The sequence below is a fragment of the Daucus carota genome, chromosome 7, assembly GCF_001625215.2.
Source record: "Daucus carota subsp. sativus chromosome 7, DH1 v3.0, whole genome shotgun sequence".
Lineage (NCBI taxonomy): Eukaryota > Viridiplantae > Streptophyta > Magnoliopsida > Apiales > Apiaceae > Daucus > Daucus carota.
In genome coordinates this window covers 20,408,026-20,435,308 of record NC_030387.2, presented here as the reverse complement: position 1 = coordinate 20,435,308, position 27,283 = coordinate 20,408,026, and the positions used below count along the sequence as shown (strand labels likewise).

The 27,283-nt window shown below is 33.4% G+C and overlaps 2 protein-coding genes across 10 annotated transcripts; one reads left to right on the top strand and one right to left on the bottom strand.

Moving 5' to 3' along the window:
• Positions 1-3,202: 3,202 nt before the first annotated feature.
• On the bottom strand, positions 3,203-11,635 carry LOC108193540 (RNA pseudouridine synthase 3, mitochondrial). Of its 2 annotated transcripts, none has more exons than XM_064082173.1 (9): positions 11,197-11,635; positions 9,720-9,794; positions 8,188-8,346; positions 7,722-7,769; positions 7,568-7,648; positions 5,908-6,024; positions 5,666-5,767; positions 5,329-5,487; positions 3,203-3,823 (listed from the first exon to the last, which is right to left on the bottom strand). In XM_064082173.1, the coding sequence occupies exons 1-9, from the start codon at positions 11,512-11,514 to the stop codon at positions 3,443-3,445; spliced, it is 1,440 nt and encodes a 479-aa protein (XP_063938243.1). In that variant the 5' UTR covers positions 11,515-11,635; the 3' UTR covers positions 3,203-3,442. The 2 variants fall into 2 exon arrangements, with proteins under 2 accessions (XP_063938243.1, XP_063938244.1); XM_064082174.1 differs by having other exon boundaries at positions 8,188-8,356; positions 11,197-11,264.
• A 6,237-nt stretch (positions 11,636-17,872) lies between these two features.
• LOC108193255 (uncharacterized) lies at positions 17,873-25,244 on the top strand. Of its 8 annotated transcripts, XM_064081638.1 has the most exons (8): positions 17,873-17,985; positions 18,598-18,775; positions 20,926-21,023; positions 22,717-22,789; positions 22,980-23,015; positions 23,097-23,182; positions 23,313-23,393; positions 24,990-25,244. In XM_064081638.1, the coding sequence occupies exons 1-4, from the start codon at positions 17,938-17,940 to the stop codon at positions 22,780-22,782; spliced, it is 390 nt and encodes a 129-aa protein (XP_063937708.1). In that variant the 5' UTR covers positions 17,873-17,937; the 3' UTR covers positions 22,783-22,789; positions 22,980-23,015; positions 23,097-23,182; positions 23,313-23,393; positions 24,990-25,244. The 8 variants fall into 8 exon arrangements, 7 of the variants coding, with proteins under 7 accessions (XP_063937708.1, XP_063937707.1, XP_017215325.1 ...); XM_064081637.1 differs by lacking the exon at positions 22,980-23,015; XM_017359836.2 differs by lacking the exons at positions 22,717-22,789; positions 22,980-23,015.
• Positions 25,245-27,283: the final 2,039 nt, after the last annotated feature.

Genomic DNA, 27,283 nt, shown 5'->3' with positions numbered 1-27,283 from the left:
GTTTAGGTGTGCGATAGGTACATTGCCAATGTCCCTCAGATCCGCACCAATGACGTATGCCTCGGTTCTCTCCTTCTTGGATGCCTTTCTTTTGGCACTTCACGTTGTCATTTCTAGTGGCCTGAGTTTTAACCATCACGTTGCCCCTTTAGGTGGCCAGAATGATATTGATTTCGAAACCGACTATGGAAATTTCAACGTCCACAGTTTCGTCCATAACCTCGTCCTCCTCTATGCCCTTTCCCACGTTCATTCTTCAGGAATGACGTGTTATGTACTTCAGGTACCTGGGCAGAGCCTATGGGACGAATCTGATGGTTTTTCAATAGCAACTCATTATTCTTTTCAACCACAAGAAGGAGATATACCATCGCACCATAGTTTTGGAAACTCCGCTCTCTATATCGTTGTGCCAAAATCATAGTATTTGGGTGAAAAGTTGATAGGGTCTTTTCAATTATTTCAGCATCAATAATATTTTCACCATACAAAATTAATTTGAGCTTATCTTGAAAAAAGCAGAATTATATTCAGCTACATATTTGAAATCTTGTAACCTCAAATCAACCAGTCAAAACGGGCAGATGGTAAGTGAATAGGTTTCTGGTGATCAAATCTATCCTTGAGATTATTCCAAAGGGTAAGGGGATTTCTGATAATGAGATATTCAGATTTTAGGTCTTCATGGATGTGATGTCTTAGAAAGATAATTGGTTTGACATTTTGTTAAACAATGGGGATTATTTTCTAAATCAATAGTGTCCTAGGCTGTTAGCACTAAGGTGTAATATCACATCAAGGAACCAAGATAGATAATTATTCCCAGAAACATCCAAGGCAACAAATTCTAATTTTACAAGGTTCGTCATTCTGAATGTAAAATAAATATTTAAAACATGACCTATCAATATTTCAAGTTAATACAAAAACAATTTAATATCTATACAGTATGATATAACTAAAAAGTTTTAATGGCATTGTCGCCATTAACAAATCAAGCAATAGTAAAGTCATAAGCTATAACGATAGTAATAATCGTAAAATGAGTAGAGATAGATCGTACCTTATTTCTGTGAAAGTCGCAGTATTTAGAGTTGGTTAGATTGTACCTGTTTATGATGTACCTGTTTGACTTATCTCAGTTTGGCAGAGTCCTTCTTTGGCATATCTCAGTTCGGCAGAGTCTCGTGCTGATAACGTGTTGTAAATCTTGTAATATATACTATTAAACTATACAAAATTAAGAAAAGGAAACTATTCTAGAAAGTATAAAGAGAATAGGAGATGGAGAGAGAAAGTAGTTGTATTTCAGAATATTTCAGAATTGAATTCATTTCAACTGAACCAGCTATTTATAGAGGTTGGTTGATGAATCTTCCTAACTAAGATTTGCAATACTTCTAGGTTAAGTATTACGATTCTTCTCGAGTAAGTATCGTAAGTCTTCCTCGATAAACTATGCGAGTCTTCTTTAGTAAGTTTCGCCGGACTTCCTTGATAAGCTTTGCGATTCTTCCTTAGTAAGTTTCACCAAACTTACTTGATAAGATTTGCGAGTCTTCTTGACTAAGCTTTTGACAATCACTTAATATATTATTTTATAACACACACAATGTTTTCAAGGGAAGCGGTATTTTTTTCACAAATGTAGTACTTGTAATTTTAAAGGCAATACAAATTACAAACCATTTGACTGATTTGGATGGTGGTACTAAAAATCAGTATGGATGATTTTTTTTTAACTCGTTATCTCAAATTCTCGAGATATGAATTTTTGATGCATAAGACAAATAGAAAGGAGGAAGTTATATGGAAATTATTTTTAATTTTATTTTATATTCTTCCAAAAGATATTTATATTTATTTTTAATAAATAAATATATATATTTAATATAGAATAATAATTTAATTTAACTAATAATATAATAAATAATATATATTAAACAGATCATTCCATTCATTTTATCACCGAGTACAGAGGAGAAACGATACTTCTGTTTTAGGTAGAAAAATTTGTTGTGCATCTCACTGCTCCCTGTTGTCAACTTGTCATTAACTGCCAACCATCTAGGCATTGATTGGCCTCCTAAGCTCGCTTTCACTTCCATTTTCATGTTTAATTTTTTGCGATCTTTTATGTTACCTTGCTGCGGATACGATCGAATCGTCTAAATCCGGACTTACATAAATTGTTAGAGCATCTCTAATCATATAAACCCTTAGAGCAAGTCCAATAGATTACCTATGTTATTACTTATAAATAATATAAAATAATGAGTGTTAGTATGTCTTAGTGATTTAGGTAATCTATTTTTAGTGTCAACTCCAATAGTAATTCCTATATTTGTTCTCCTAAGATTATTTTAATAATAAATTTGAGAGAGAGAAGGGGAAAAGGAAAGAAGATACAAAGAAAGAAGGAGAGAGATGATTATTTTATTCATAAATATTAAATAGGTAATGGCTAAGGGTTACCTATAAATAAATAATGGCTAGGTTCTAAGGTTGTGCTAGTGATTTAAGATAACACTAGGATATTGTTGGAGTGCATTTTTTTGACACATTACCTAAATGTGAGTTCAAGACATCATATAGGTTGCTCTTAGCTAAAAAGTGAGTTAATATTCTAAATATAATAAATTTAGCCAATCTGTTGAACAAGTCTATAAGAAATCTGTAAAATAATTGCACATCATTTATTACCATATTAAATTGATATATTCTATTTTAACAAACTAAAATATTAATAACATTCTATTTTTAAATTATATCCAACCAATATAACCATATCATACAATATCTTACAGGTTCAGCAAATTTTACATAATATCTTACAGGTTCAATTTAGCCGATGATTATAGTCAACGCTATTGGAGATGCTGTTATACCTACTTGGGCAACAAATATGTGCCTATGACAGTATACTCCCTCCGTCCCAATCAATTGTATACGTTTCTTTTTCACTGCTCGACACGCTTTTTAAGGCTCTTATAAAACATAGTTCTACAACTTATTTTTAAGATTTTCTTTTTTTTATAAAAGTATAAATGTTATATTTTTATACAAAAAAAGAAAATCTTAAAAATAATTTACAGAACTATACTATATTGAAGCATTAAAGTCCGTGCCGCGCCCCCGTCCCCCAATGTATACTATTGACTGGGACGGAGGGAGTATTATGATTATATTTAAACTAGCAAAATTGGCAGTAAATTATTTATAGTTCATCATTAAAATAATTTTGTACCAATATGTACATTTAATTATAACTTCCAAAGACGAGCTGAAAAACATGATGACTGTGTTAATAAATAAACACAAGTATTCTACAAAATATGAACATAACTTCCAGGTACCAACCATCGTCATTCATGGCATAATTCTGGTCTGCTAACTGCCTCAGTTTAGATGTTAGCCTTCTGATGTATAATTTTCAGTGTTACTAGACCAGATAAGAAGACATAAGATTCCAACTAATCTTCATGTGTGACGGCATCGATACGACAAATCTAAGCAGATCAGGCTTAGAGTTACTGTCCCGAGGCTTATGCTTTTTTTCTGATGAATTTTTGTGGAGCTGGATAAACTTGGCAATATTGGGAAGTACAAGCTCCCTGCAATGCATGTGTAGCAACGGTACCTTAGATAATACACTTCCTTTTTGAACATCCAATCCATCTGGCCTCCGCATCTTGTAGGGTTTACCACTTGTTGGCTCAAAATCAACTCTAGGCATTTGCTTCCATCTACGGTGGGTAAACCATCCGTATTTATAGTCACCAACAATTGGTGTTCCAAGGGCCTCAGCACAATGTACACGGATCTGTCCGGAAAAAATGTAATAGCAGAGGACTTGAGTGAGCTCTCAGCGTGATGATTATGTTTTTCAAGGATAAACACAAACCCAATAGTCAATACCAATAGTAATGCAAATATCATCCACCAGATACAAGGAACATTTAATCTCCTTTATTTATTTTACATATATGATTTAGATAAGACAGAGTGATCATATGCAGTGGCAGAACCAGAAATGTTGGTGAGGAGCTAAAATTTATTGAATATAACTCCAAAATCATGCTGATAATTTTACAAGTGTCTAAAAAAATGAAGTAAGATATGCACAACTGAATTTAGGGCATGTATATCGTCATATATATGATTAATACTATAACCTTGGTAAACGAAAAATCATTAGCCACCATACCAGTAGTTAAATTGAATATAAAATAAAACAAAGGACATATAATAGGAAACAAGTACTATTCTGTGGTATGATGGTTTAGTAGATTGAACATTTTACCTATTGATCCTGAACTGATCGCTTTTAGATTTATTTAAAAAAAAAAAAAAACTCTTCAAATAAAATATAACTGATGTATTTAAAGGGTCGGCTCCCACCAATCCAGCTCCCTTCTGGTTCTCATCATTATGTATTTATTATATGCATTACATCTTTTAAGCTAAAATGTATACAACTAATCAACTATAAAAATTGTTCGTTTTTGCAATTCGGATGTTGAAAGCAACGAGTATTCCCCTAACCTGAAAGAAAGGTAGTTTGGGAAGCAATAAATGGTGATAGCTAATGTGGGCAAGTATTTGGAGTATGAGGCCCAACAGGGATTGGAATTGACAGGTAAATGTCGGGACAAGTGAAAGCATTAGAAACCACTTAACTTTTTATTTTTAAACCACTAATACAAGTATGGGGGGCAGAAATAAATGAAAACTTCCCTAGCTTACATGGTGGCAGTTATCTCTGAAGAGCCAATTCCCTCTTACATATCCGGCAAAATTGGAGTTGTTACAGCTTTCCCTACAAGTTCTTTTGAATCTTTGTTGGCTCCACCTTGCACATTCCCTATATAATCTAATCATTTCTAAATCATCTAAACGTTTCAATATCATGCCAAAAGTATCATTGTCTGACTACTTTTGTTTAAAGTGGAGAGTATTGTTATTATAATTGTAACTTTTCTTGTATACCTTTAACGACATAGGATAGACGGTGCTATATTTATTGTAGCAAATTTATCAGCTAGGCTAAAATAACTCTTAATAGCACAAAATTGCAGATGGGAAATTAAAGAAACAGCAATACAAGGCCAGAACATGAGATAGTTACATGATATAAGTAACCTGAAGGGACAGAATATTAATATGCAAACAATTAGATATGCTCATATGCCTGATCACAAACAGACATGATACACGTGTAAATTCAACAAAGGCCACTCAAAAACAGAGATGAATGATATTAACACTAATAGCAAGTCTTAAGAAATGGATAATAAATGGGAAAACATACACCCGGCATCTAATTACCTGATCTTTTCTGCTAGTAAGTGGGAGCAACTCAATCCATGAGCATCCATTAATCATAGGGCCCAGAACTCGATATTCTGTTACTGCCTCTTGTGAGGCTTCTAAACCTGAGCCATGAGCCAATATAACTCTCTCTGTTTTTCCATCATTAAGAAGTACCTGCAATTGATTTAAGGTTTGTCATTTCGTCATGCCTGAAAAGGTCCTGGACGAATTATTCAATGCACAAATCCACCCCGCTCGGCACTCATAAAAGATGGTGTAACCACATCGATAACGACGTGTGTGTGTGTGTGTGTGTGCGTGTGCGTGTGTGCCGGGGGGGGGGGGGGATAACCTTCGTCAGGGGAGCACGTATCAACCCTTCTTTTTCCTTGGGAGAACCAATGACCAATGCCCAGTATTTCTGATATGTTGCATGACAAGCATCATTCCAAGCCTAACATTGTAAGTTAGTAATAAGATACTAGTACATTAGTCACAATTGAAACATTACTATAAAATTCTCAATCGAACTGTGATCAGAAGCACCATTGGCCCTCCAGAAGTGAGTATGTACAAGAACGTGATCTATCGTACCTTATCCGAGGACTTTCCCTTCGGTATGCTGCTGAACAACCACTGTAGATGAGCTATACTTTCTTTTGTTCTGCCCATTAAATGAATTCCACTGCTCTCTCTATCAAGACGATGAACCTATTAAATAGCATGCCAACAAATTTTATATGATGTCAAGCGGTTAAGTAGACCAAAATTGTCTTAATTCGCATTAGCATCAAAAAATTGAAAAGCGTGTAGAGACTTGAGATATGAATGTAATTTTAATTTCAACAAAAAAATTATTACATTAGATATGCAACATAACCACATATACAACTTTCCTAAGGTTCACAAAATATCCTTTCTTTTTAATAAAACGAGCACATTTTTGGCTCCATTTGTTACTGGAACAGTACTTGATTTTGGAAAATATTTTCCGCATGATATATCTTGGGAGACTTTATGGATACTTTATTTTTAAGAAAAAATTTATTCACATGAAAAACAAATTATATTCCACCGTTTGACTATAAATATAAAATTGATGAGGATGGCGAGAAAATTTTCAGATATTGAAAAAAAAATTCCCTACAACCATAGCTTTTTTCAACAGAACTTCCCCCTTCAGAAAAAAGATTTTCCCAAAACTAAACACTTGAAAATCAAGAAAACATTTACCAGAAATCAAACAAACGCTGGAAAAACATTATAATACACACACATATAGATATATACACATATATATACATGTACACACACACACACACATATATTCTCTAGACTGAACAAATAACCAAAGATCAGGATTCAGGAAGACTCTTAGAATATATAAATGAAGCCCTGGTAATACTGCAACACTCACTATATGACTAAAAGCATTAAGGTAGCCTCTTCATAACAACTACCGGATAAGGTGTCTTGAATGTTAGCATTAGTAATAGATTTGTCATTGTGTCACTAGCAGAGTAGCAGTACTATAGTAATAATAAGGGTGATGGTGTCATTTCAGTTCCTAGTTAGTTAAAGAGTGTCTATAATTACATTTCGATTATGTTGAATATATGAAATGGAATGATTTCCACCATCTCTCCTCTCTCTGTACCTTATCTGTCTTTCTCTCTTTAAGGTTTCTAACCCATTCTATCTTTCTCTCATTTCTCTACCTAATCTCTGGTATCTCTACTGAATCTAACTATATTTCTGCTATTTCTCCTATGTTCTCTTGTTATTCTGTTAATTCTCTCTCCTAAACACAACAAAACACTAAAAATATACAAAAATACATTGCCAGGGCCTGGAGTTCCTGACATAAGGATGTCCAAATACAGATGTATTATGCATTCCATCCACAGAAACATGAACCACAACCACAATAGTAAAGGAAATGTAATTTTAGAAAGAAACAAAATTGGACACATATTTCATATTAAAATTACTCCATAAATAAGTTACACAAGTGGCCTAATATAACAAGATTGCCATTACTATACATGTAGAAAGAATCGGTGTGCACCCTGCACGTACATATAAATATAGAGTACACATAGTACACACCACACGTATAACAAATTATGTAACAGAATTATCTTGCTCAACCACATGTCCAAAAAATGATCTGATTTAGTAAAGGCTGTTTCTAAAACATAAGGAATCCATTGCAAAAGAGTGAGAAAAGATATCACATGTACAAGAACCTCACCAATTTAGGACCTTCATCATAGTCGTAAGATAATGCTGCAGCAGCCAGTGCATCCATGCTGTTATGAACAGGTAGGTTTCCCTAGCATTTTAAAGATCATTTAGGGAAACAAATTATATCAGGTGGAGTGCAAAAGCATCCTAAATTAGCATACCTTCACCGGCAATTTGGGAGGTTTGTTTAGCACAATTATGGCAGAGTCCTGGATTCAGAAAACACAAAGGAATAACAAAGTTAATAAGGTAACCATATCTTGATCCAAAGCGTTATCATGAAGCCATTTTATAAGCTACAAAAGTACATTTGCAGTTTGCTTCTACCCCGAATAGTACAGATTTTGAATGACATATATTCCCCTAGTAAGAAAAAACTTGTATATAAATAATTCCACACAATGCAAAAAAGAAAACTACGTTACTTTTTGACAGAAGATAATCAGTCAAATATTATTAGTCATCTAGTGTTCCCTAACAAGACATCATCTCCAAAGGGGAAAAATCAAACATCAAAGTAGCAATATTCATAATATGATTGAGTAGAGGCATCAACACTTTTATAATACTGTAGGTTTTTTCACAATTCCAACTTATTTGAAAAAAATAGAAGACATAGAGACATGCCTTGTATTTGACAAGCCTTTGCAGATACTCAATCTCATCAGCATTAGGATACAATGTTCCCGTTGGTATAGAGTTAAATCTGTTCGAGATTCTTGTTTCCGCTACAGAAACAGGTACATAAATCCTTGCCCCTGTCTTCATGACCTCGCTGTGCTTAATCTGTACGGTACTGCAGATTGTAGAATAAATAAACCAGTGTTCTAGAAATCGCTAGGCGTCCCAGGGCGGTCGGGGTACCTTCTAGCGATTAATCGGTAAAACGGGGATTAATCGGAAAGATTAATCGGAGCATTAATCGGACATATATTATTTTTAAATTATTATAATTAAATGTATTTAATAATTTTATCTACTTTTCACTACTAGTAGAGTGAAACCGGTAAACAATATAATATTATATATAAAATAAATACTTAATACATGTAATACAAAATCGTTGATTAAATAAATATATACCAATCAGTCTCTTATAAATAATGTAAGAAATATTAAATAAAAATATTAGTCATTTTACTTTTTTTATAAGATATTAAGTTAAGTACAAGTGAATACTTAATTTCTTATAATATAATTATAATTTAAGATTTTATTTATTAAAAATATTATTTTTTTTGTTATTGGCCGCCTGGACCGCCTAGGCGGGATTTGGACCGCCTAGGCGGGATGTTGACCGCCTAGGACCGATTTTTGTAAAAAAACATCTAATTCACCGCCTAGGACCGAATCGGGGCGTTTCGGGGCCGCCTAGCGCCTAGGCACCGCCTAGGCGGCCGCCTAGACCGATTTTTAGAACACTGAAATAAACCCACAAAATATTGTTGGAGTAATAGAAACAAGAGCTTATTGCACTTTGTAACCCCACACTTTGGCTGATTAGCAAATCAGACCCCACACTTTGAAACGTGACAGGTTGTAACCCTAAGTTTCATTTAGCTTTCGGTTTGTAACCCTGGCCCACACAACCGTTAACTTTAACTGTTTGAGAGGTAACAGTGTGTATATTAGTTTCTAACAGCTACTTTACTCCACGTGACCCCTCAAAATTTATGTATCATATTTGGAAATTATTTCTGAACACACACAACGATGTAAAACAATTTAAAATAATTTCTAAAATACATATTGAGATTTAGAATCTGAAAATTTATTTATTTTTACATAAACGATGTAACTTATTTTAAAATTTTAAAATAAATACATATTTTAAAAATTATTTGTGATTTAATATATATTGTTGTGTGTGTTCAGAAATAATTTTAAAATATAATACATAAATTTTGAGAGGTCACAGGGGGTAAAGTAGCTGTTAGAAACTAATATACACACTGTTACCTCTCAAGCAGTTAAAGTCAACGGTTGTTTTTAACGGATGTGTGGGCCAGGGTTACAAATCGAAAGCTAAATGAAACTTAGGGTTACAAACTGTCACGTTTCAAAGTGTAGGGTCTGATTTGCTAATCAGCCAAAGTGTAGGGTTACAAAGTGCAATAAGCTCTAGAAACAATTAAACAACCCATTAATCGAAGTATTACCTTTCTCAGGTGATCCGTTTTTCCCTGGCTATATAGAGATATCTCATCTGAACGATTATCATCATCTATATGCACCTGTTGAATACAAATTATACACTTAATCTAACCAGCAGAGAACATCATATATAATAACCCCAAAACGAAATAAAACAATTAAAGTAATTAGAACACACAAATAAAAAGGGAATTAATTACACAAGCTTGTGCATATAATAAGACAAATTATAAAAACTGGGACTGGTTAACAGAAACTTCAATATTTAAAAAAAAAAACATTTCACCCATATGATTGCAGTTAAATGTGTTAAAACCAAACTGGGTGATTAATGAGGGAATGGAGGCAGAAACAAGAACTGTCGTGGTTTTGGGCGATGTTTATGGTCGACCAGGATGGGCTATTTTAGTTGAATAGGCTACATGCAACACAGTGTGTGATTTAGGGGTGCAATTTGGTGGAGGTCGACTAATTCTTAGATAAAATCTTTCTGTGATTCGCTGCTGCATTCTGAACATTATGACATTGGGAGAGAGTGAGAAAGAAACTAGGATTCTGGGGGAGGGGGGGAGGTGGACCAAGGCCGGGGCCTATTTTTTTGTTGTCAAGAAAAATATATAGGGCGACTTGCCAACAGAATACTAGTATAAAATATCCTAAAGAGAACACGGTATCTTTCAAAAACTGAAGAACAGAAGCCATGAATACATGCACACACAACATCAAGTTTACTACAAAAATATTTACACGTTATAATTTAGTAATGAGTTGTGCCTCTATTTATCTTCTACGGTAACCATTGATCTGAGTCATCTGACTAAAGGCCAGCTCAGCTATGATAGAACACTGCAGATTAATTACATTATTACTTTGTTTCATGAAGAATTTCCGACTAAACTTGTTCATCCTTGATCTATTAGTGAATCTAATCTATTATTTGTTTAAGTCAGGTTCTAGTTGTACGCCATACCTTTGCCTTGTAGTTCATACTAAATAAATCATAGGTAACCGGTAATATATATATAAGCAAACAAATTCTTTGATAGGAACAGGTTGGGATGAAAAATTACAACGAGAAAATTCTAGGTAGGAACAGATTGAGCTGGGGGAAACGAAAATCACTGCTTAGTTATAATTTATTAATAAGTCGAGCTGGCCGAGATTCTATATAACTTTACACGATACAGCCTAAGAAATTTGTTAATAGAATGGTACCTGATGGATTTAACTTAAAAAAACATAGCTCACCCCTTCCATTAATAGCCTCCTCCGCAAATCAATTACTTTCTCCTCCTAATTAACTTTTATTGCATTCTTGATATTCCAGTACCTTCTACACTACATTACAAAAATACACTTACTAACAACTGAACAACACATTTATATAAGACGAAACGAGCCCATACATCACAAAATCGCATATAGCATCCACATAAATCAGCAATCAAAACTCCAACATCGACATTCAAGTCGAGAACTTACTAGCCCCTTGTTGAAGTGGGATTGAATAACAGGAGCTTCGATATCTTGAAAATAAAACTTCATCCACATAATCGCAGTGACACGAGACGAGAGCAAGCTGGGCAGCTGATGATTACAAGGAAAAGGAGGGAGAGACAAGAGCTGTCGAGGCTTATACTCATTCTTGGGAGGTGGGCCTAGATGGGCGATGTTGGTTTTGGGGGAAACACGCACTACTGTGTGTGATTTGGGGGTGCAATTACGTGGGGGTATACTAATTCTTGAATAATATCTTCTTGGAAGCTCATTGTTTCTTGTGCTTGATAGAGCTCGCAACATCAGTGTTTGGGTGTTCGCAGAGGGTGAGAGTGAAGGTCAGGTTTAAGGTTTTTCCAGGAGACAAGAGAAAGAAGAATTCGACCCGGTAAAGTCTGTTTTTTTGGGTTTTATTTTTGACAAAAATTTAGCGTATGATATGGTTTTATATATACGTGAATATATACTATATAAATATATATTTTTAAATAAGTAAATATATATAGGATTGCACTCCACATAGAACATTTTAAAAAAAGAACAACACAGAACACTGTCATAACACTTCATTTTTCACAAATATTCACAAATAATTATTTGTTAAGGTTATAACTACATAGCTAAACACTAATTAAACTTAATATATTAAATCTAACATCCAAACTCATCCAAATTATTGATATTAAATATTATAGAATCCAGATCAGAATCCATAATAGAATCATATAAATATATTTTTTGCACGATTATTTTACATAGAATCATGTTATTTTTAATAAATATTTATTATTAAACATGGTGGATACTATTATCATTCATAATAAAACGCTATTCAGCTTAAAATTTGAATTTAATTCAAGTTTAAGATGAGATTCTATATTTGGTTTTCAGTTTTACATTAAAATATTATAATTTCTATGATCATGAAAGAAAAAATTATTTTTGAAAGACTTAATTACCAAAAAAACTATTAAACTTATGTGATTTTTTCATTTTAACCATAAAACTGTTTTTGTTGCAGAATAATGCAACTAAGTAATACAAAATCAATTTGACATAACCCAATTTTAATGAATCTTTAACCATGATTAATTCATAGCTGACATGAATGTCACAAGCAGCACAAGACATCAATTTTTTTAATTTAATTTTAAAATTTTACATAATTTATTATACATACATAAGAAGTCAGCTATATGTACATTTTCTTTTTGTGCATAAAAATTCAAATAATAAATTTTTATTTAGAAAAAAAAATTAATTTATGAAACTAAATTTTTTAGAAGTATTAAAATGTGTGTTAAACCTTGTTTTCATATCACTAAAGTATTGCAAACTACCATAGTATTTTAATAATGCTAAAAAGAATAATATAGTTTTAACAATCAAATCTGAATCTAACATCAGTGACAAAAAAATCCGAACCTAACATCAGTGACAAAAAAATCATAGTTTAGTTCTAAATTTCTAAATACACAATAAGTTTGGTGGCGAAAAAATCTATTTTTTCTTAAATAAAATTATCAATTCGATATAAATTAATATAAATCGCATGAAAAATAATCGATATACAGTACCTGACAGACGGTGGTTTCAAAAAATCACACGAACATGGTCGCCTTCGAACATAAGTTTTAGTACGCGCTGCGTTTGTGTAGATTGTGAATTAGGATTTTGACTCTTAATGAGATAGTAAAATCAATATACTTATATAAAGGAGAAGCGAGGGGCGTGTAGGTGGCGCCTCTCACATTGCTTCGTTCTATTTTTCTAATTTTCTGGAATTTTTGAATGAAAAATATCAAAAATTAGAACTACATTTTTTAGTTTCTGATATATTAGAAGCAAGTTTCAGAATCTGATTTTGTTTCAGATTATTTATGAAAAATAGTAACTTGAAAGTTTTAATCTAATTTGTTTCAAATTATTTAATTATGGGAAAGAGTAGCACACAAGTCTCTCTGCACCTATAAATACTCTATAGATCGTAGGATTTTGGATTATCGAAACACAACCTCCTCTTTTTCTCAATACCACAACCATATTTCTGACGATAGTTCTCTTGCTCAATTTCTAACTCTACCAAAATTTTTACTTCTGATTCCGGCGAACGAATAATCATGGAGTCCTCTATCCGGGCTCGAGAATTGATGTGTATTCGAATCATAAGTGTGGTTAGTGCCGAGAGAAGAGAAAGAGTTTGGTGGGGAGTTAAAAGAAACAAAGATAGAGAAACATAAAGAGAGATCGAGAAAAAATTGTTCACATTGTTTCGTTCTATTTTTCTAATTTTCTGGAATTTTTGAATGAAAAATATCAAAAATTAGAACTACCTTTTTTAGTTTCTGATATATTAGAAGCAAGTTTCAGAATCTGATTTTGTTTCAGATTATTTATGAAAAATAGTAACTTGAAAGTTTTAATCTAATTTGTTTCAAATTATTTAATTATGGGAAAGAGTAGCACACAAGTCTCTCTGCACCTATAAATACTCTATAGATCGTAGGATTTTGGATTATCGAAACACAACCTCCTCTCTTTCTCAATACCACAACCATATTTCTGACGATAGTTCTCTTGCTCAATTTCTAACTCTACCAAAATTTTTACTTCTGATTCCGGAGAACGAATAATCATGGAGTCCTCTATCCGGGCTCGAGAATTGATGTGTATTCGAATCATAAGTGTGGTTAGTGCCGAGAGAAGAGAAAGAGTTTGGTGGGGAGTTAAAAGAAACAAAGATAGAGAAACATAAAGAGAGATCGAGAAAAAATTGTTCACGTTGCTTCGTTCTATTTTTCTAATTTTCTGGAATTTTTGAATGAAAAATATCAAAAATTAGAACTACCTTTTTTAGTTTCTGATATATTAGAAGCAAGTTTCAGAATCTGATTTTGTTTCAGATTATTTATGAAAAATAGTAACTTGAAAGTTTTAATCTAATTTGTTTCAAATTATTTAATTATGGGAAAGAGTAGCACACAAGTCTCTCTGCACCTATAAATACTCTATAGATCGTAGGATTTTGGATTATCGAAACACAACCTCCTCTCTTTCTCAATACCACAACCATATTTCTGACGATAGTTCTCTTGCTCAATTTCTAACTCTACCAAAATTTTTACTTCTGATTCCGGCGAACGAATAATCATGGAGTCCTCTATCCGGGCTCGAGAATTGATGTGTATTCGAATCATAAGTGTGGTTAGTGCCGAGAGAAGAGAAAGAGTTTGGTGGGGAGTTAAAAGAAACAAAGATAGAGAAACATAAAGAGAGATCGAGAAAAAATTGTTCACGTTGCTTCGTTCTATTTTTCTAATTTTCTGGAATTTTTGAATGAAAAATATCAAAAATTAGAACTACCTTTTTTAGTTTCTGATATATTAGAAGCAAGTTTCAGAATCTGATTTTGTTTCAGATTATTTATGAAAAATAGTAACTTGAAAGTTTTAATCTAATTTGTTTCAAATTATTTAATTATGGGAAAGAGTAGCACACAAGTCTCTCTGCACCTATAAATACTCTATAGATCGTAGGATTTTGGATTATCGAAACACAACCTCCTCTCTTTCTCAATACCACAACCATATTTCTGACGATAGTTCTCTTGCTCAATTTCTAACTCTACCAAAATTTTTACTTCTGATTTCGGCGAACGAATAATCATGGAGTCCTCTATCCGGGCTCGAGAATTGATGTGTATTCGAATCATAAGTGTGGTTAGTGCCGAGAGAAGAGAAAGAGTTTGGTGGGGAGTTAAAAGAAACAAAGATAGAGAAACATAAAGAGAGATCGAGAAAAAATTGTTCACATTGTTTCGTTCTATTTTTCTAATTTTCTGGAATTTTTGAATGAAAAATATCAAAAATTAGAACTACCTTTTTTAGTTTCTGATATATTAGAAGCAAGTTTCAGAATCTGATTTTGTTTCAGATTATTTATGAAAAATAGTAACTTGAAAGTTTTAATCTAATTTGTTTCAAATTATTTAATTATGGGAAAGAGTAGCACACAAGTCTCTCTGCACCTATAAATACTCTATAGATCGTAGGATTTTGGATTATCGAAACACAACCTCCTCTCTTTCTCAATACCACAACCATATTTCTGACGATAGTTCTCTTGCTCAATTTCTAACTCTACCAAAATTTTTACTTCTGATTCCGGCGAACGAATAATCATGGAGTCCTCTATCCGGGCTCGAGAATTGATGTGTATTCGAATCATAAGTGTGGTTAGTGCCGAGAGAAGAGAAAGAGTTTGGTGGGGAGTTAAAAGAAACAAAGATAGAGAAACATAAAGAGAGATCGAGAAAAAATTGTTCACATTGTTTCGTTCTATTTTTCTAATTTTCTGGAATTTTTGAATGAAAAATATCAAAAATTAGAACTACCTTTTTTAGTTTCTGATATATTAGAAGCAAGTTTCAGAATCTGATTTTGTTTCAGATTATTTATGAAAAATAGTAACTTGAAAGTTTTAATCTAATTTGTTTCAAATTATTTAATTATGGGAAAGAGTAGCACACAAGTCTCTCTGCACCTATAAATACTCTATAGATCGTAGGATTTTGGATTATCGAAACACAACCTCCTCTCTTTCTCAATACCACAACCATATTTCTGACGATAGTTCTCTTGCTCAATTTCTAACTCTACCAAAATTTTTACTTCTGATTCCGGCGAACGAATAATCATGGAGTCCTCTATCCGGGCTCGAGAATTGATGTGTATTCGAATCATAAGTGTGGTTAGTGCCGAGAGAAGAGAAAGAGTTTGGTGGGGAGTTAAAAGAAACAAAGATAGAGAAACATAAAGAGAGATCGAGAAAAAATTGTTCACGTTGCTTCGTTCTATTTTTCTAATTTTCTGGAATTTTTGAATGAAAAAATATCAAAAATTAGAACTACCTTTTTTAGTTTCTGATATATTAGAAGCAAGTTTCAGAATCTGATTTTGTTTCAGATTATTTATGAAAAATAGTAACTTGAAAGTTTTAATCTAATTTGTTTCAAATTATTTAATTATGGGAAAGAGTAGCACACAAGTCTCTCTGCACCTATAAATACTCTATTGATCGTAGGATTTTGGATTATCGAAACACAACCTCCTCTCTTTCTCAATACCACAACCATATTTCTGACGATAGTTCTCTTGCTCAATTTCTAACTCTACCAAAATTTTTACTTCTGATTCCGGCGAACGAATAATCATGGAGTCCTCTATCCGGGCTCGAGAATTGATGTGTATTCGAATCATAAGTGTGGTTAGTGCCGAGAGAAGAGAAAGAGTTTGGTGGGGAGTTAAAAGAAACAAAGATAGAGAAACATAAAGAGAGATCGAGAAAAAATTGTTCACATTGCTTCGTTCTATTTTTCTAATTTTCTGGAATTTTTGAATGAAAATTATCAAAAATTAGAACTACCTTTTTTAGTTTCTGATATATTAGAAGCAAGTTTCAGAATCTGATTTTGTTTCAGACTATTTATGAAAAATAGTAACTTGAAAGTTTTAATCTAATTTGTTTCAAATTATTTAATTATGGGAAAGAGTAGCACACAAGTCTCTCTGCACCTATAAATACTTTATAGATCGTAGGATTTTGGATTATCGAAACACAACCTCCTCTTTTTCTCAATACCACAACCATATTTCTGACGATAGTTCTCTTGCTCAATTTCTAACTCTACCAAAATTTTTACTTCTGATTCTGGCGAACGAATAATTATGGAGTCCTCTATCCGGGCTCGAGAATTGATGTGTATTCGAATCATAAGTGTGGTTAGTGCCGAGAGAAGAGAAAGAGTTTGGTGGGGAGTTAAAAGAAACAAAGATAGAGAAACATAAAGAGAGATCGAGAAAAAATTGTTCTGGTTTGTTTTTTTGTTTTGTTCACCGGACATGTTTGTTGTTGTTAATTTTTATATAATTTATTTTGTATACAGAAAAAAGTTATTCATGCATAATATGTTTTCTCCGTAAGTGAAGGCTGCTTATACAGTATTAAAAAATAAAGGTTGTTAGCTATCTCACAGATTTAAGTTAGATGTTTTTGTGCACAATCAATCCAAAAAAATTAGAGGAAGGTGACAATGTAAGAACAAGATTACTTTAAAAAAAAACACAAATAAAATTAAGATTCGTCATGTTTTGAATTTAATTACGTGTATAAATTTATTTTCATTTTTTCACTATGAATTATAGTCCAATTATGCAATTTTATATATTAGTATTGGTATTACATCAAGATTTTTATAATATAAATTTATTTTATCCTACAAACATTAATTTTGAAATATTAATATACATTTTATAAACAACCACAAAATTAATTTATTATACAAATATTAATATTGAATCATTAATATAATTTTTATAGGCCGCCGCAACGCGCGGCTTCTCAACTAGTTATTAATAAAACTCATGTACCAAATAATTTAATTAATAACTTGATAATATATGTGGCATTCATCTTAATTTTAACTTAACCATGATTATAAACTAGTGAGATTGGGTTTTTAAAATAAAGTTTATTAAAGTTACTTGCATTATCCTGCAACAAATATACTATTATGATTAAATTGAAAAAAACACCATAATTATATAGTTTTTTTGGTAATTAATTCTTTATGAAATAGCATGGGTGTCATTGTGATTTTGGAACAAAAGCTAAGAGATATGTTGCATTTTTAAAGAAGTTATAGTGGAAGGATAATCCAGATGGACAATGATTTTGTATGCAGAATATCTGGATGGAGTTTACATGAAGCCCAAGGTCAAGGCCCGAGGCCAGTAGGCAGTGTGGAGTGAAATTGCGAATGCTGATAGATTAAACAAGCTTCCTCATGGCCATCTCAGTGCCGAGGGCTTGGATGTGTTTTCTTGTGATTGTGCAAGCATGTCCTTAGAGTTTGATTCGCTGATCAAGCTTTGCTACACTGATTTTCACAAAGTTTAATCAGCGAATCAAACTTTTATATGGTTTAATCACGCCCCTTTGCGTATACCTTAAGTTTGTAGATTCTTTCATTTCTGGCTTCTCTTTTATTGGCTGCATATATGTACTCATTTGAGTTTCTTATAATAAGTTGGTGGAATGTCCTCACACTTGATTCCATTTTCATCTGATTTGTGCGCACACTTATTTTAGGTTTCTTACATATCCTTTGTTATATCGAGTATCGGTCTTGCTTTGAGTTCATTCATATAACATCTACCATATCTAATATCTTAACCTTCTCATCTAAATCTTATCAGTGGAAAAAACGTTTTACCCAGATATTGTGACACTTTAGTACTGTAATATAAACATCTCCAAATTGTGTATCATAGCTGTGTTGGCAAGTCCCATGTATTTATAATTGAAGTATATTTCTATGTTGAACAGGCTCAACAGCTATTCCAAAGGGATGCACAAACCATAGCTCCTGAAGCTCTGGAAAGTGTAAAAGCTGCTCTTGCAAGCAGTGAAATCGAACACAAAGCAGAGACTAAGAAAAAAGCTATACCTCGTAAAGCAGCTGGTCAAACATGGGAGGATCCTATTCTTGCAGAGTGGCCCGAAAGTATGTTCCACTTCCTAGATATTGGTTTATGATTAATAAATTAATATTAATTTTTCTATACCTGTGCTAAACCATATATTACTTGATTGATTCTAAATTGTTAGTATGTCCAAGTCCAAGTGCAACCAATTTTATTTTGCTAGAAATCAGTAATACTCATTTATAAAGATCTAATCAAATTAAAGTCCTTAATTAAAACACAGCACACATAAAAAGAGATGAACCCATAAGAAAGAATATATTTGAAAAAAGATGGAACCTCACACTATGTTACCCTGACTCTTCAATTTGCCTCAAGAACCCGTGTCAGACACTTGACACTGGACATGGGTATGGACACTGTGACACTTATTTTAAACCAAAAGCATGTGAAATTTTCAGAATATTGCCGAGTCCGACTCTCGGACACGTATCCATGTTGGACAGTTTATCCGAGTCCGGGTAACATAAACAACATCTAACCATACCCCAACTGCTTTCACATACCTAGCAGGCAAAGCAAAGCACCTCTTTGTCAGGGTTTTCTGGTGACAAATATTTTTAAAGTCTACTTGCAACTTTAAAAGTTGTAATTCTGTCAGTAAAGCGTGATTCGATTTTATATCAGTTTATCTATCCCTAGCAGTAATGAATGTGATAGTGGGAGTGTAAAATGTGGGACACACACAATAAAATTTTAAAAAAGTTTGAAATGGGACCCATTGTTTTGGAAGTAAGTATGATCTCCATAGTTATCAGCTAAGTTACCCGGACTCGGCTAAAAGTGTCCAACATGGATACGTGTCGGAGTGTCGGACTCGGCAATAATTTGAAAATTTTACATGTTTTTGGCTTAAAATAAGTGTCGGAGTGTCCATACCCATGTCCGAGTGTCGAGTGTCCGACACGGGTACTCGAGACAAAATGAAGAGTCCGGTTAACATAGGTTATCAGAGGAACATGGTTTAGAAGATGATGCATATCTTGGAAATGGACAATTAGTTGACTTATTATTATTATGTTCTTTAGATAAAAGATTCTATGTCATTATTTTACTGGTGTTATTATATGATTACTAGGAACATTTTAGGATTCTTATAATTTGGTAGTATATATACCCAGGAGAATATACTTTAGAATTTGAGTTTGACTAGAATTAGTTTACTTAACTATTTGGTGACAGTGACAGAGATAAGGGAAGTAGCAACAATAGATACATAGTACCAACTTATGACTTTAAACTGTTTTTAACCAAGTCACTTTTTAACTTGCTACACAAGCACACATTTTTTACTTAAAGTCGAAAATCACTTCAAGTTCCAAGGGTTGAAGTTTAGACAAAAGGCCTCATAGATAAAAAAAAACAAATGTTTGATAGAGATTAAACATTAGCGCAACTAGCATAAATCAATGATTAAGTTGCACAAATGTTTATTACAAGGCACATCAGTTTGGAATAACTACTCTGAGGACAATACTCCCAAACAACCCTGTAACTACCCATACTTTGATCTGTACTGGATAAAAGCAACTGAATATAACACTTATATTTGTCATCGCTATGATACTTATTAGTATCATAGTAATCTTTCTATTTCATGAGTATCCAGCTAGCAGGAGTTGGCATCTGTTACCTTCAGATACGCAATTGCAAGGTAGGTTTATGTCTGAATTATGAAATATCACAGACTAATTCTAGTTGCAACGGTGGTGGCTGTGAAATAGAAGGGTATGCAAGTAGGGATTTCTAGTGTGTTTGTCTCTTTCAAGTCCTTGACGAAAGTCCCGAGACATCAAGTGAGGTTTGGACAGTGGTCCATTGGGGGTGTTTTCAGTTATTTTTTGGACAGGAATGGGATCAGTAGGACTTACAGCCTGTTTGATGTAGTACAGGCCACAGGGGTAGGATGAAGGTTGAGATATGAACATACAAACAACAACATTACAAAGGACTCAATCCTTCTTTCAGTAGCAAAGATATTTAGTTTTTATTATTTATTGTCATCCAGACATCCACACACACACCAGAAGGATGTATAGTTTGTTTCTTATATTTAATAGTAAGTTAATTGATTTACTATATTAGATAAAACTTCTTTTTCTGGCCTTACCCTAGTTATGATATAAATCTTAGTCTCTCTTTTAAGCTCATTAAATGTTTTGTTTTGCAGATGATTTCCGGCTATTTTGTGGTGATCTTGGAAATGAGGTGAATGATGATATTCTCTCGAAAGCATTCTCACGATTTCCTTCTTTTAATATGGCCAGGGTACGTTCTCTGTACTTAATTTTTTTATCTTATAGTTGATGGATGTTAGAAGCCATATTGACTTCTTTTTACATTTTTCCTGTTTCTTTTTTTTTTTTTTTTGTAACTGCTTGCTTTTTAAATAAGTAAGCTCTGCTGTTAGGCAACTCCATATGCTGATGTAAAAGTTAAAAGTTACTGAAGTCTTTTTGGTGGATTTGTCTTTCTTCAGTTTTTCTAGGCCGTAATGGGAGAACTAAGGTAATTCTTGCAACATGACGCAGTTTGTTTCAAAGTGAGGTGTCAACCAGGCTTGCTGACAAATGTTAGGATTTAGATAGAAGAGGTCTATAGATAGAAGGACTATATTTCGTCTGAAATGAAGTTTTTGCTTGTTGCTCATATGACTAATTTGGTTGCTTTTCTTGTGTTATGACCTTACACCTTGCATTTACCTGGTCTAAAGATTATCAGTCTTACAAGTTCATCTCATGTTTGTACTCATGCTTGAACTGTATCTCAGTGAACCTTAAAACTGTTAGAGTGAGCTCACCTTGTGGTGTTCTGTCTTGAGTTTGCTTTACGATGGGGGCATGTTTGAAAGTCTTTTACCCCATAGGCAAGTCTACTTTAGTTTCTTTTTGAGATTCAAATTCCAATTGAGTTGCACATTCTTTTTTGAAAGATACCAGGTTGGGAATTGCCCTCTTTATGTATTTTCCACCGGATAACAGAACTGCGATGGATTGCAAAAAAGCCTGGTTAGCTTAGTTTCTATTCTAATATAATCTATAAAATAACATGAAATGAGGATTTTTTTTAGGCTATTGCAATATCTGCAGCACTTCAGAAAGATCTACTGGTGATTTCTTTACTGCTGTGATGAAAATATATCACTTCCATTGCTTATAATTATCGTTTCTCTATACTTCTTACATCTGCTTTCTGTATTTTTAAGCAAAATATATTTTTAAGAAATGCTCCATCTGATCCAAATTACTTATGTTATATTTCTGAATAAAATACATCAACTTATTGTCACCCAAAATTGGTTGCATTGTTTGATTTTATATAATGACAGTGTAACAGTAGGACTTGGTAGTACTGTGTATATCATATGTGACTGATAACTATATTTCCTAATTTTAAGTGGATAGATTTTTTGAGTTTTGTGTTAAGTTAGATTTCGCAAGTCGAAAATGGGGAGGAATGTGTATCTAGTATAATAACAGTTTGTTTAACTTGTATGAGTATGCATGACACTGTTTTGGGTAGTTTCTATGTTTTTGTATGCTTTATCTTGATTTGAAAGCTATATTCGTAATACAAAATTTCAAGTGCTTATTTTTTGTTATATTTCTGAAGTCTCTAGTCAATATGGGTCATGATTTGTAATCTCTGGAATGGTAAGTGAGATCCTTGTACGGTGTGGCGTGAAGCTGTAATGTCACTGCTACTTTTGTTACTTCCACTTTCCCACATCAATTGTATGAGAAATTTCGGATGCATCTATACAGAACAAATTCACTACCATTGTGCACCAAATGGGTTAGCACTTAAGGGTTAGCCTATGGTGGATTCTCAAACACTTTTGGTACTAGTTTGATCAGCTACTTGTAGGAATATGATATGTTAGAATGTCTTTTTTCTTACAAGTGACGGTTGAAATTAGTGCATTGAAACTTGTGGTACTAATTTGATCAGTCACTTGTAGGATTTGGGATATTTTGGAATGATGCTGGTCCTTAAGACTGAGTTTTCTGGGTACAATTGTGCATAATTCTTATGTAAGTATGTAACTATTTGTGTTGTAAATGATTGAATGACTATGGAATACAATTATTTATGAAATATTATTCACGTGGTGATATACTCACAATGTAATTAGTAACTAACACAGTTTTAGAAGATGTATACTTGTTCATTTTCCTAGCATTCAAATAATTAGTTTTGTATAAAATATATTTTGCAAACTAGGCTGATAATGATTTGGAAGACATCTAGAAAATAAAGGTATGTCTATGTTGACAAGGAGTAATATGTCTGGTGTAAGAATATGAATCAGAAGCTGATGTATATGTTGATTTGTTCCAGGCAAGTATGTTGGAAATCGGCCAATTAAACTGCACAAGAGCAACTGGAGAGAAAGAACAGATATTGAAGCTTTAGAAAGACGAAAGGTTCATTTAAACTGCATCGCTTTTACACACACACACACACACACATTTATAAATGTGTGTGAGTGTGTATACACATATGTGGACAATGTATATTCTAACTAAATACTGATGCTATTGGTACTTTTTGCAGAATCACAGTCACAGAAAATTAAAATTCCCAAAGAAGAGCGTATTGCACAAATGAGCATTGTAGCTGAACAAAATCCTTCTGGTCAGTATTAAGAAAGAAAGAAATAATAAGTTCCTAGCTGTCTTGTTTACTTTTTCATCCATCCTTCCAACATCTTTCTGCAAAGAGAAAAAACATTAATTGTTTAAACCATAACTTTTGGAAGAGAAAGTTAGTGCCAGAATCGAATTTTATTAATAAGATAATATGAATGAAGTAGGGTTTTTAATACCTATCACAGTAAGTCAGAAATTAAATTGAAGAACCACCATAAAAAGTTGAAACTGAGGGTTTGGTAATGGTCATGGTGTTACGCAAGAAACAAACTGAAAACGCCGTACATATTAGTTTTTTTACATCTTTGTAATTCATTGTCAAATGTATGTGAACTCCAAAGCCTAATGCATATATTGTTGTGTATATTAATATAACATCTTTGCAATAAAAATTAATGTAGATCATTTACAGCACATCACGAAAATTTATGTCAGCAGAGTAATATGATGTGTTCATTTATCTTTTTAGAATATGATCTTATGTTTATTTTTCACTTTATACAGTGCAAGTATTGCCAATACTAAGCTAAACAATGGTTGCAATAGTTAAAAAATAAGAATCACGAGTCAGTAGTAGAATTAGAAGCTAGAGTAAGCAACTTACCTAAATTTTTTGCCATCATGCATGTCAATATGTTTTGCTGATTTTATTTAGCCTATCATTTTATAGTAGCTCTTCATGTTTTATTTCTTATCATTACATTGAGGTAAACTAAGATCAAGGAAAAGGCACATGCCCAGTATTTGATTCAAAACGACTTCTGAAAAATATCATGTAAAAATGTAATATCCTTATTTCTTTCCCTATTTTACATTTATGTTACGTAATGAGCAAAATTAAAAGTACATCATAAGGTACATAGTTCACATAAATGGTAATCAAATGTTCAACATGTGCTGTTTTTGGTCATTATGTAAATACACATTCATCCATATAGTACACACATCTATTTATACTAGTAAAACTTACAAAAACCAATGTCCTTAGTCCATTATTAGCACCATCTATTGATTTTAGACAATATACGAATCAAGAGATAAGAAACAAGCACGTCTTTTGCAAATTTATTCATGGCACAACACAATAATATAGCAATAAAAATACATGCAACTGACTGCGTATCCTGCTATCACGCATGAACAATATGTGTATCCTTCTAATATGCTGAAGAAAAACGGATGTGTCTGATGTTTTTATTTCAAGAGAAGATAGACGACAGAGATTAACATATATAGTTATAAGTCTTTCTGTACACTGTATCACCGTTGTAGGCTGACTTATACGCATGTCGTACGGATGTGACACATTGAACAACGCATCACATTGGTACACATTTGTTAACCTTGTATCAATTTGATACAGGTCTGCTGTCAGATCTATTTAGCATACAATTTGTATGTACACGTTTTAATCCTAACAGCCCGTTACATTGTCTGCCACTTCTCCGTAGATTGATTCCATTACCATGTTCTCGTTTTTACTTCCTTTCTCGCTTCTTCGGGTATTTATTACCTAGATGTAGCTATATCTCTGTCAATTAATTTAATAAATTTTCTAATTCGTGTTACTTTATATCTTTAGGTACAAGTTTTGCGATCTAGTTGGTGTTGTGCAAGCAGCTGGTATGGAGGATACATCGTGCTTCATGTTCTTCTATATTATTTTACTAGCTAATCGTATGGTAGTATCGTTCTTATAATGTTGGTTTTTCTAGAAAACTCGATTTCAGTGGGTTTCCGACTTATGGGTTTGTTACTGACTCATTAGATTGTAATGTCTATGAAAATGGTTGGGAACATATTTTATAAAAGATGTTATATTATTCTGTGGTTCAAAGGTTTCTGCACATGTTTAATATTTTTTTGCATAATGTGGTAGCAATAGACTTTATAATATGAGTGACATTTTTACATTTCCTGTAACATATACAATGTTGCTACTCTCTTGAATCCAGAATCCTTGATGTAAGCTTCTTGTATTTTGATGGTTTGCTCATTTCAAAATTTCAAGGCTGTTTCGTAAATTTGGTTTTTGATAGAAATTTTGACCCATGTTAGCTTCGATGCTCATACTGACCTCTGTTAACAGTCCCTAGAGTCCTAGACCTGATATGAGGCAGGTCAAGGTTTTCTTCAGCCACAAAGTTTTGCAAATGTTAGCGACTAATTTGTCACTTCTCAATTTTCAAACATATTACTCGTTTTTACTTTTTAGGGTTGCCACCAGTTGATATGCTCTGTGAAAACGTGTGATATACTGAGTGGGCTGTGTGTTATCACTTATCCTGGCAATATTTGGGAGCTACTGTATGCTTTATAATCTGTGGTACTCTGGTATTTTTATTTGTTATCTGTAATAATGGAATAAAATAGGATGATCAATTTTTTTTCTTTGTTGCATTGAAAAGAATAGCATGATTCCCTGTTCATAATATCTTAATACAAGATCTTAATACTCTGAGTATCTCATGCCTGAGAGTAATTAATAGTCTGAGAGATAGCAAGAGTGATTTCAGATGTTATATCACTATGTTTAAGTGTATAAGTTGTAAGTTAAAACTAACAAAATCTCACAACACAACTAAAGACCAGAGCCATACAGGCAAAGAACAAAAGAGTAGAGTCAGAAGTGCAAACAATTTAATATAGTTTCAGTCAAACAAACAAGATGGACCTTACAAGAAGAAGCTACAAAGCAGCCAATGTCACTATCCTCTTCTATTGCAACTAGGTACTACTACTATATATCAGATCAACTACACTATCCCAGAAACAACAATAGGCCGCTACAGACTACGTCATAACTAGTCGATGTGTTTACGTAACCTTATTGTCCTGTTTAGTCTTCAAGTTCCTCACAAAATCATTCAAATCCCACATGGACTCGCTGTCAAGAGCAGAAACATCGAGCTCAATTTCCCCATCTCCATCAGGTGTTGTCAACTTAGGATTCCGCTTGGCCACAATCTGCAGAATCTCATACAAATGTTCCTCAGCCAAGTCTTGCAACACGAGCCCCAACTGATCCCTTTCCTGAACACACATGTCTCTTCTCTTGCGTGGATTTTCTTTGGCCTCTGCCACTGTCCTCTTCTGCATAGGTACACTTTTGCCAGCAACTTCCTTGCAAACTTTCTTAGGCAATGCTGGAGTTGGAAGCTTCTGCAGGGGCTTTTCTGGATCGCGCTGAGAAGACACCACTGCTGGTGTTTGTATAAACTCAGCCCAGGGCTTGCTACGCCTTTTCTGTTGTGCACGCTTACCCTTAAACATCACACCGCACTTGCTCATCATGGCTGCCTCAACTTTTCGGGTCTCAGTCGAATCCAACTCCATAGTCTTGTTTTCCATCAAACGTTTACGTTTAGTTTCTGTATGAGGAGAAACAACAGGCATTGCACGCTTTTGGCCAATGATCTTCTTACTAGCCTTATCAACAGGGTTCCCTTGTTTACGTAAATCGACATCCTGAAGCTGAAGCAACTCCGATTGACGTGACTCAACCTGTCTTACCCAACTTTGAAGTCGGTCAAGATAAGAGATGAACTTGTGCTTGAGTTCCTTCAACTCAGTTTCCGAATACGAATCAAGATGGTAGATGACACCAGATTTCTTGAAAGGTTTGGGGTTTAGCTTATTGAAATTTATGGAGTTGTTAATGCACGAAGCCATCACCACTGGTTTAGAAAATCAGAGAAGGGTTAATCATGTTTTGTAAATTGGATGAACTATTTAAAGAGATCACAGCAGAGCAGAATCCGAATAGGATTTGGTTAGTGTCCGTTGAACAAGTGTTCACACTGCCTCAACCTGTAAACCTATTCGTATTAGGTTTTTGATAAGCGAGGCCGCGAGGGTGTTGGCATTAAGGCAAGA

Excerpts from the sequence above, each read along its gene's own strand:
- LOC108193540 (XM_064082173.1), bottom strand. The coding sequence starts at position 11,514 with ATGTTGCGAGCTCTATCAAGCACAAGAAACAATGAGCTTCCAAGAAGA. Across the intron at positions 9,795-11,196 it reads CCCACTTCAACAAGGGGCTA|GTGCATATAGATGATGATAA; the intron begins GTAAGTTCTCGA and ends TGTATTCAACAG. Across the intron at positions 5,488-5,665 it reads TACGTGCTCCCCTGACGAAG|GTACTTCTTAATGATGGAAA; the intron begins GTTATCCCCCCC and ends AATCAATTGCAG.
- LOC108193255 (XM_064081636.1), top strand. The coding sequence starts at position 17,938 with ATGATTTTGTATGCAGAATATCTGGATGGAGTTTACATGAAGCCCAAG. Across the intron at positions 18,776-20,925 it reads TCTTGCAGAGTGGCCCGAAA|ATGATTTCCGGCTATTTTGT; the intron begins GTATGTTCCACT and ends TTTGTTTTGCAG. Across the intron at positions 21,024-21,687 it reads CTTCTTTTAATATGGCCAGG|ATACCAGGTTGGGAATTGCC; the intron begins GTACGTTCTCTG and ends CTTTTTTGAAAG.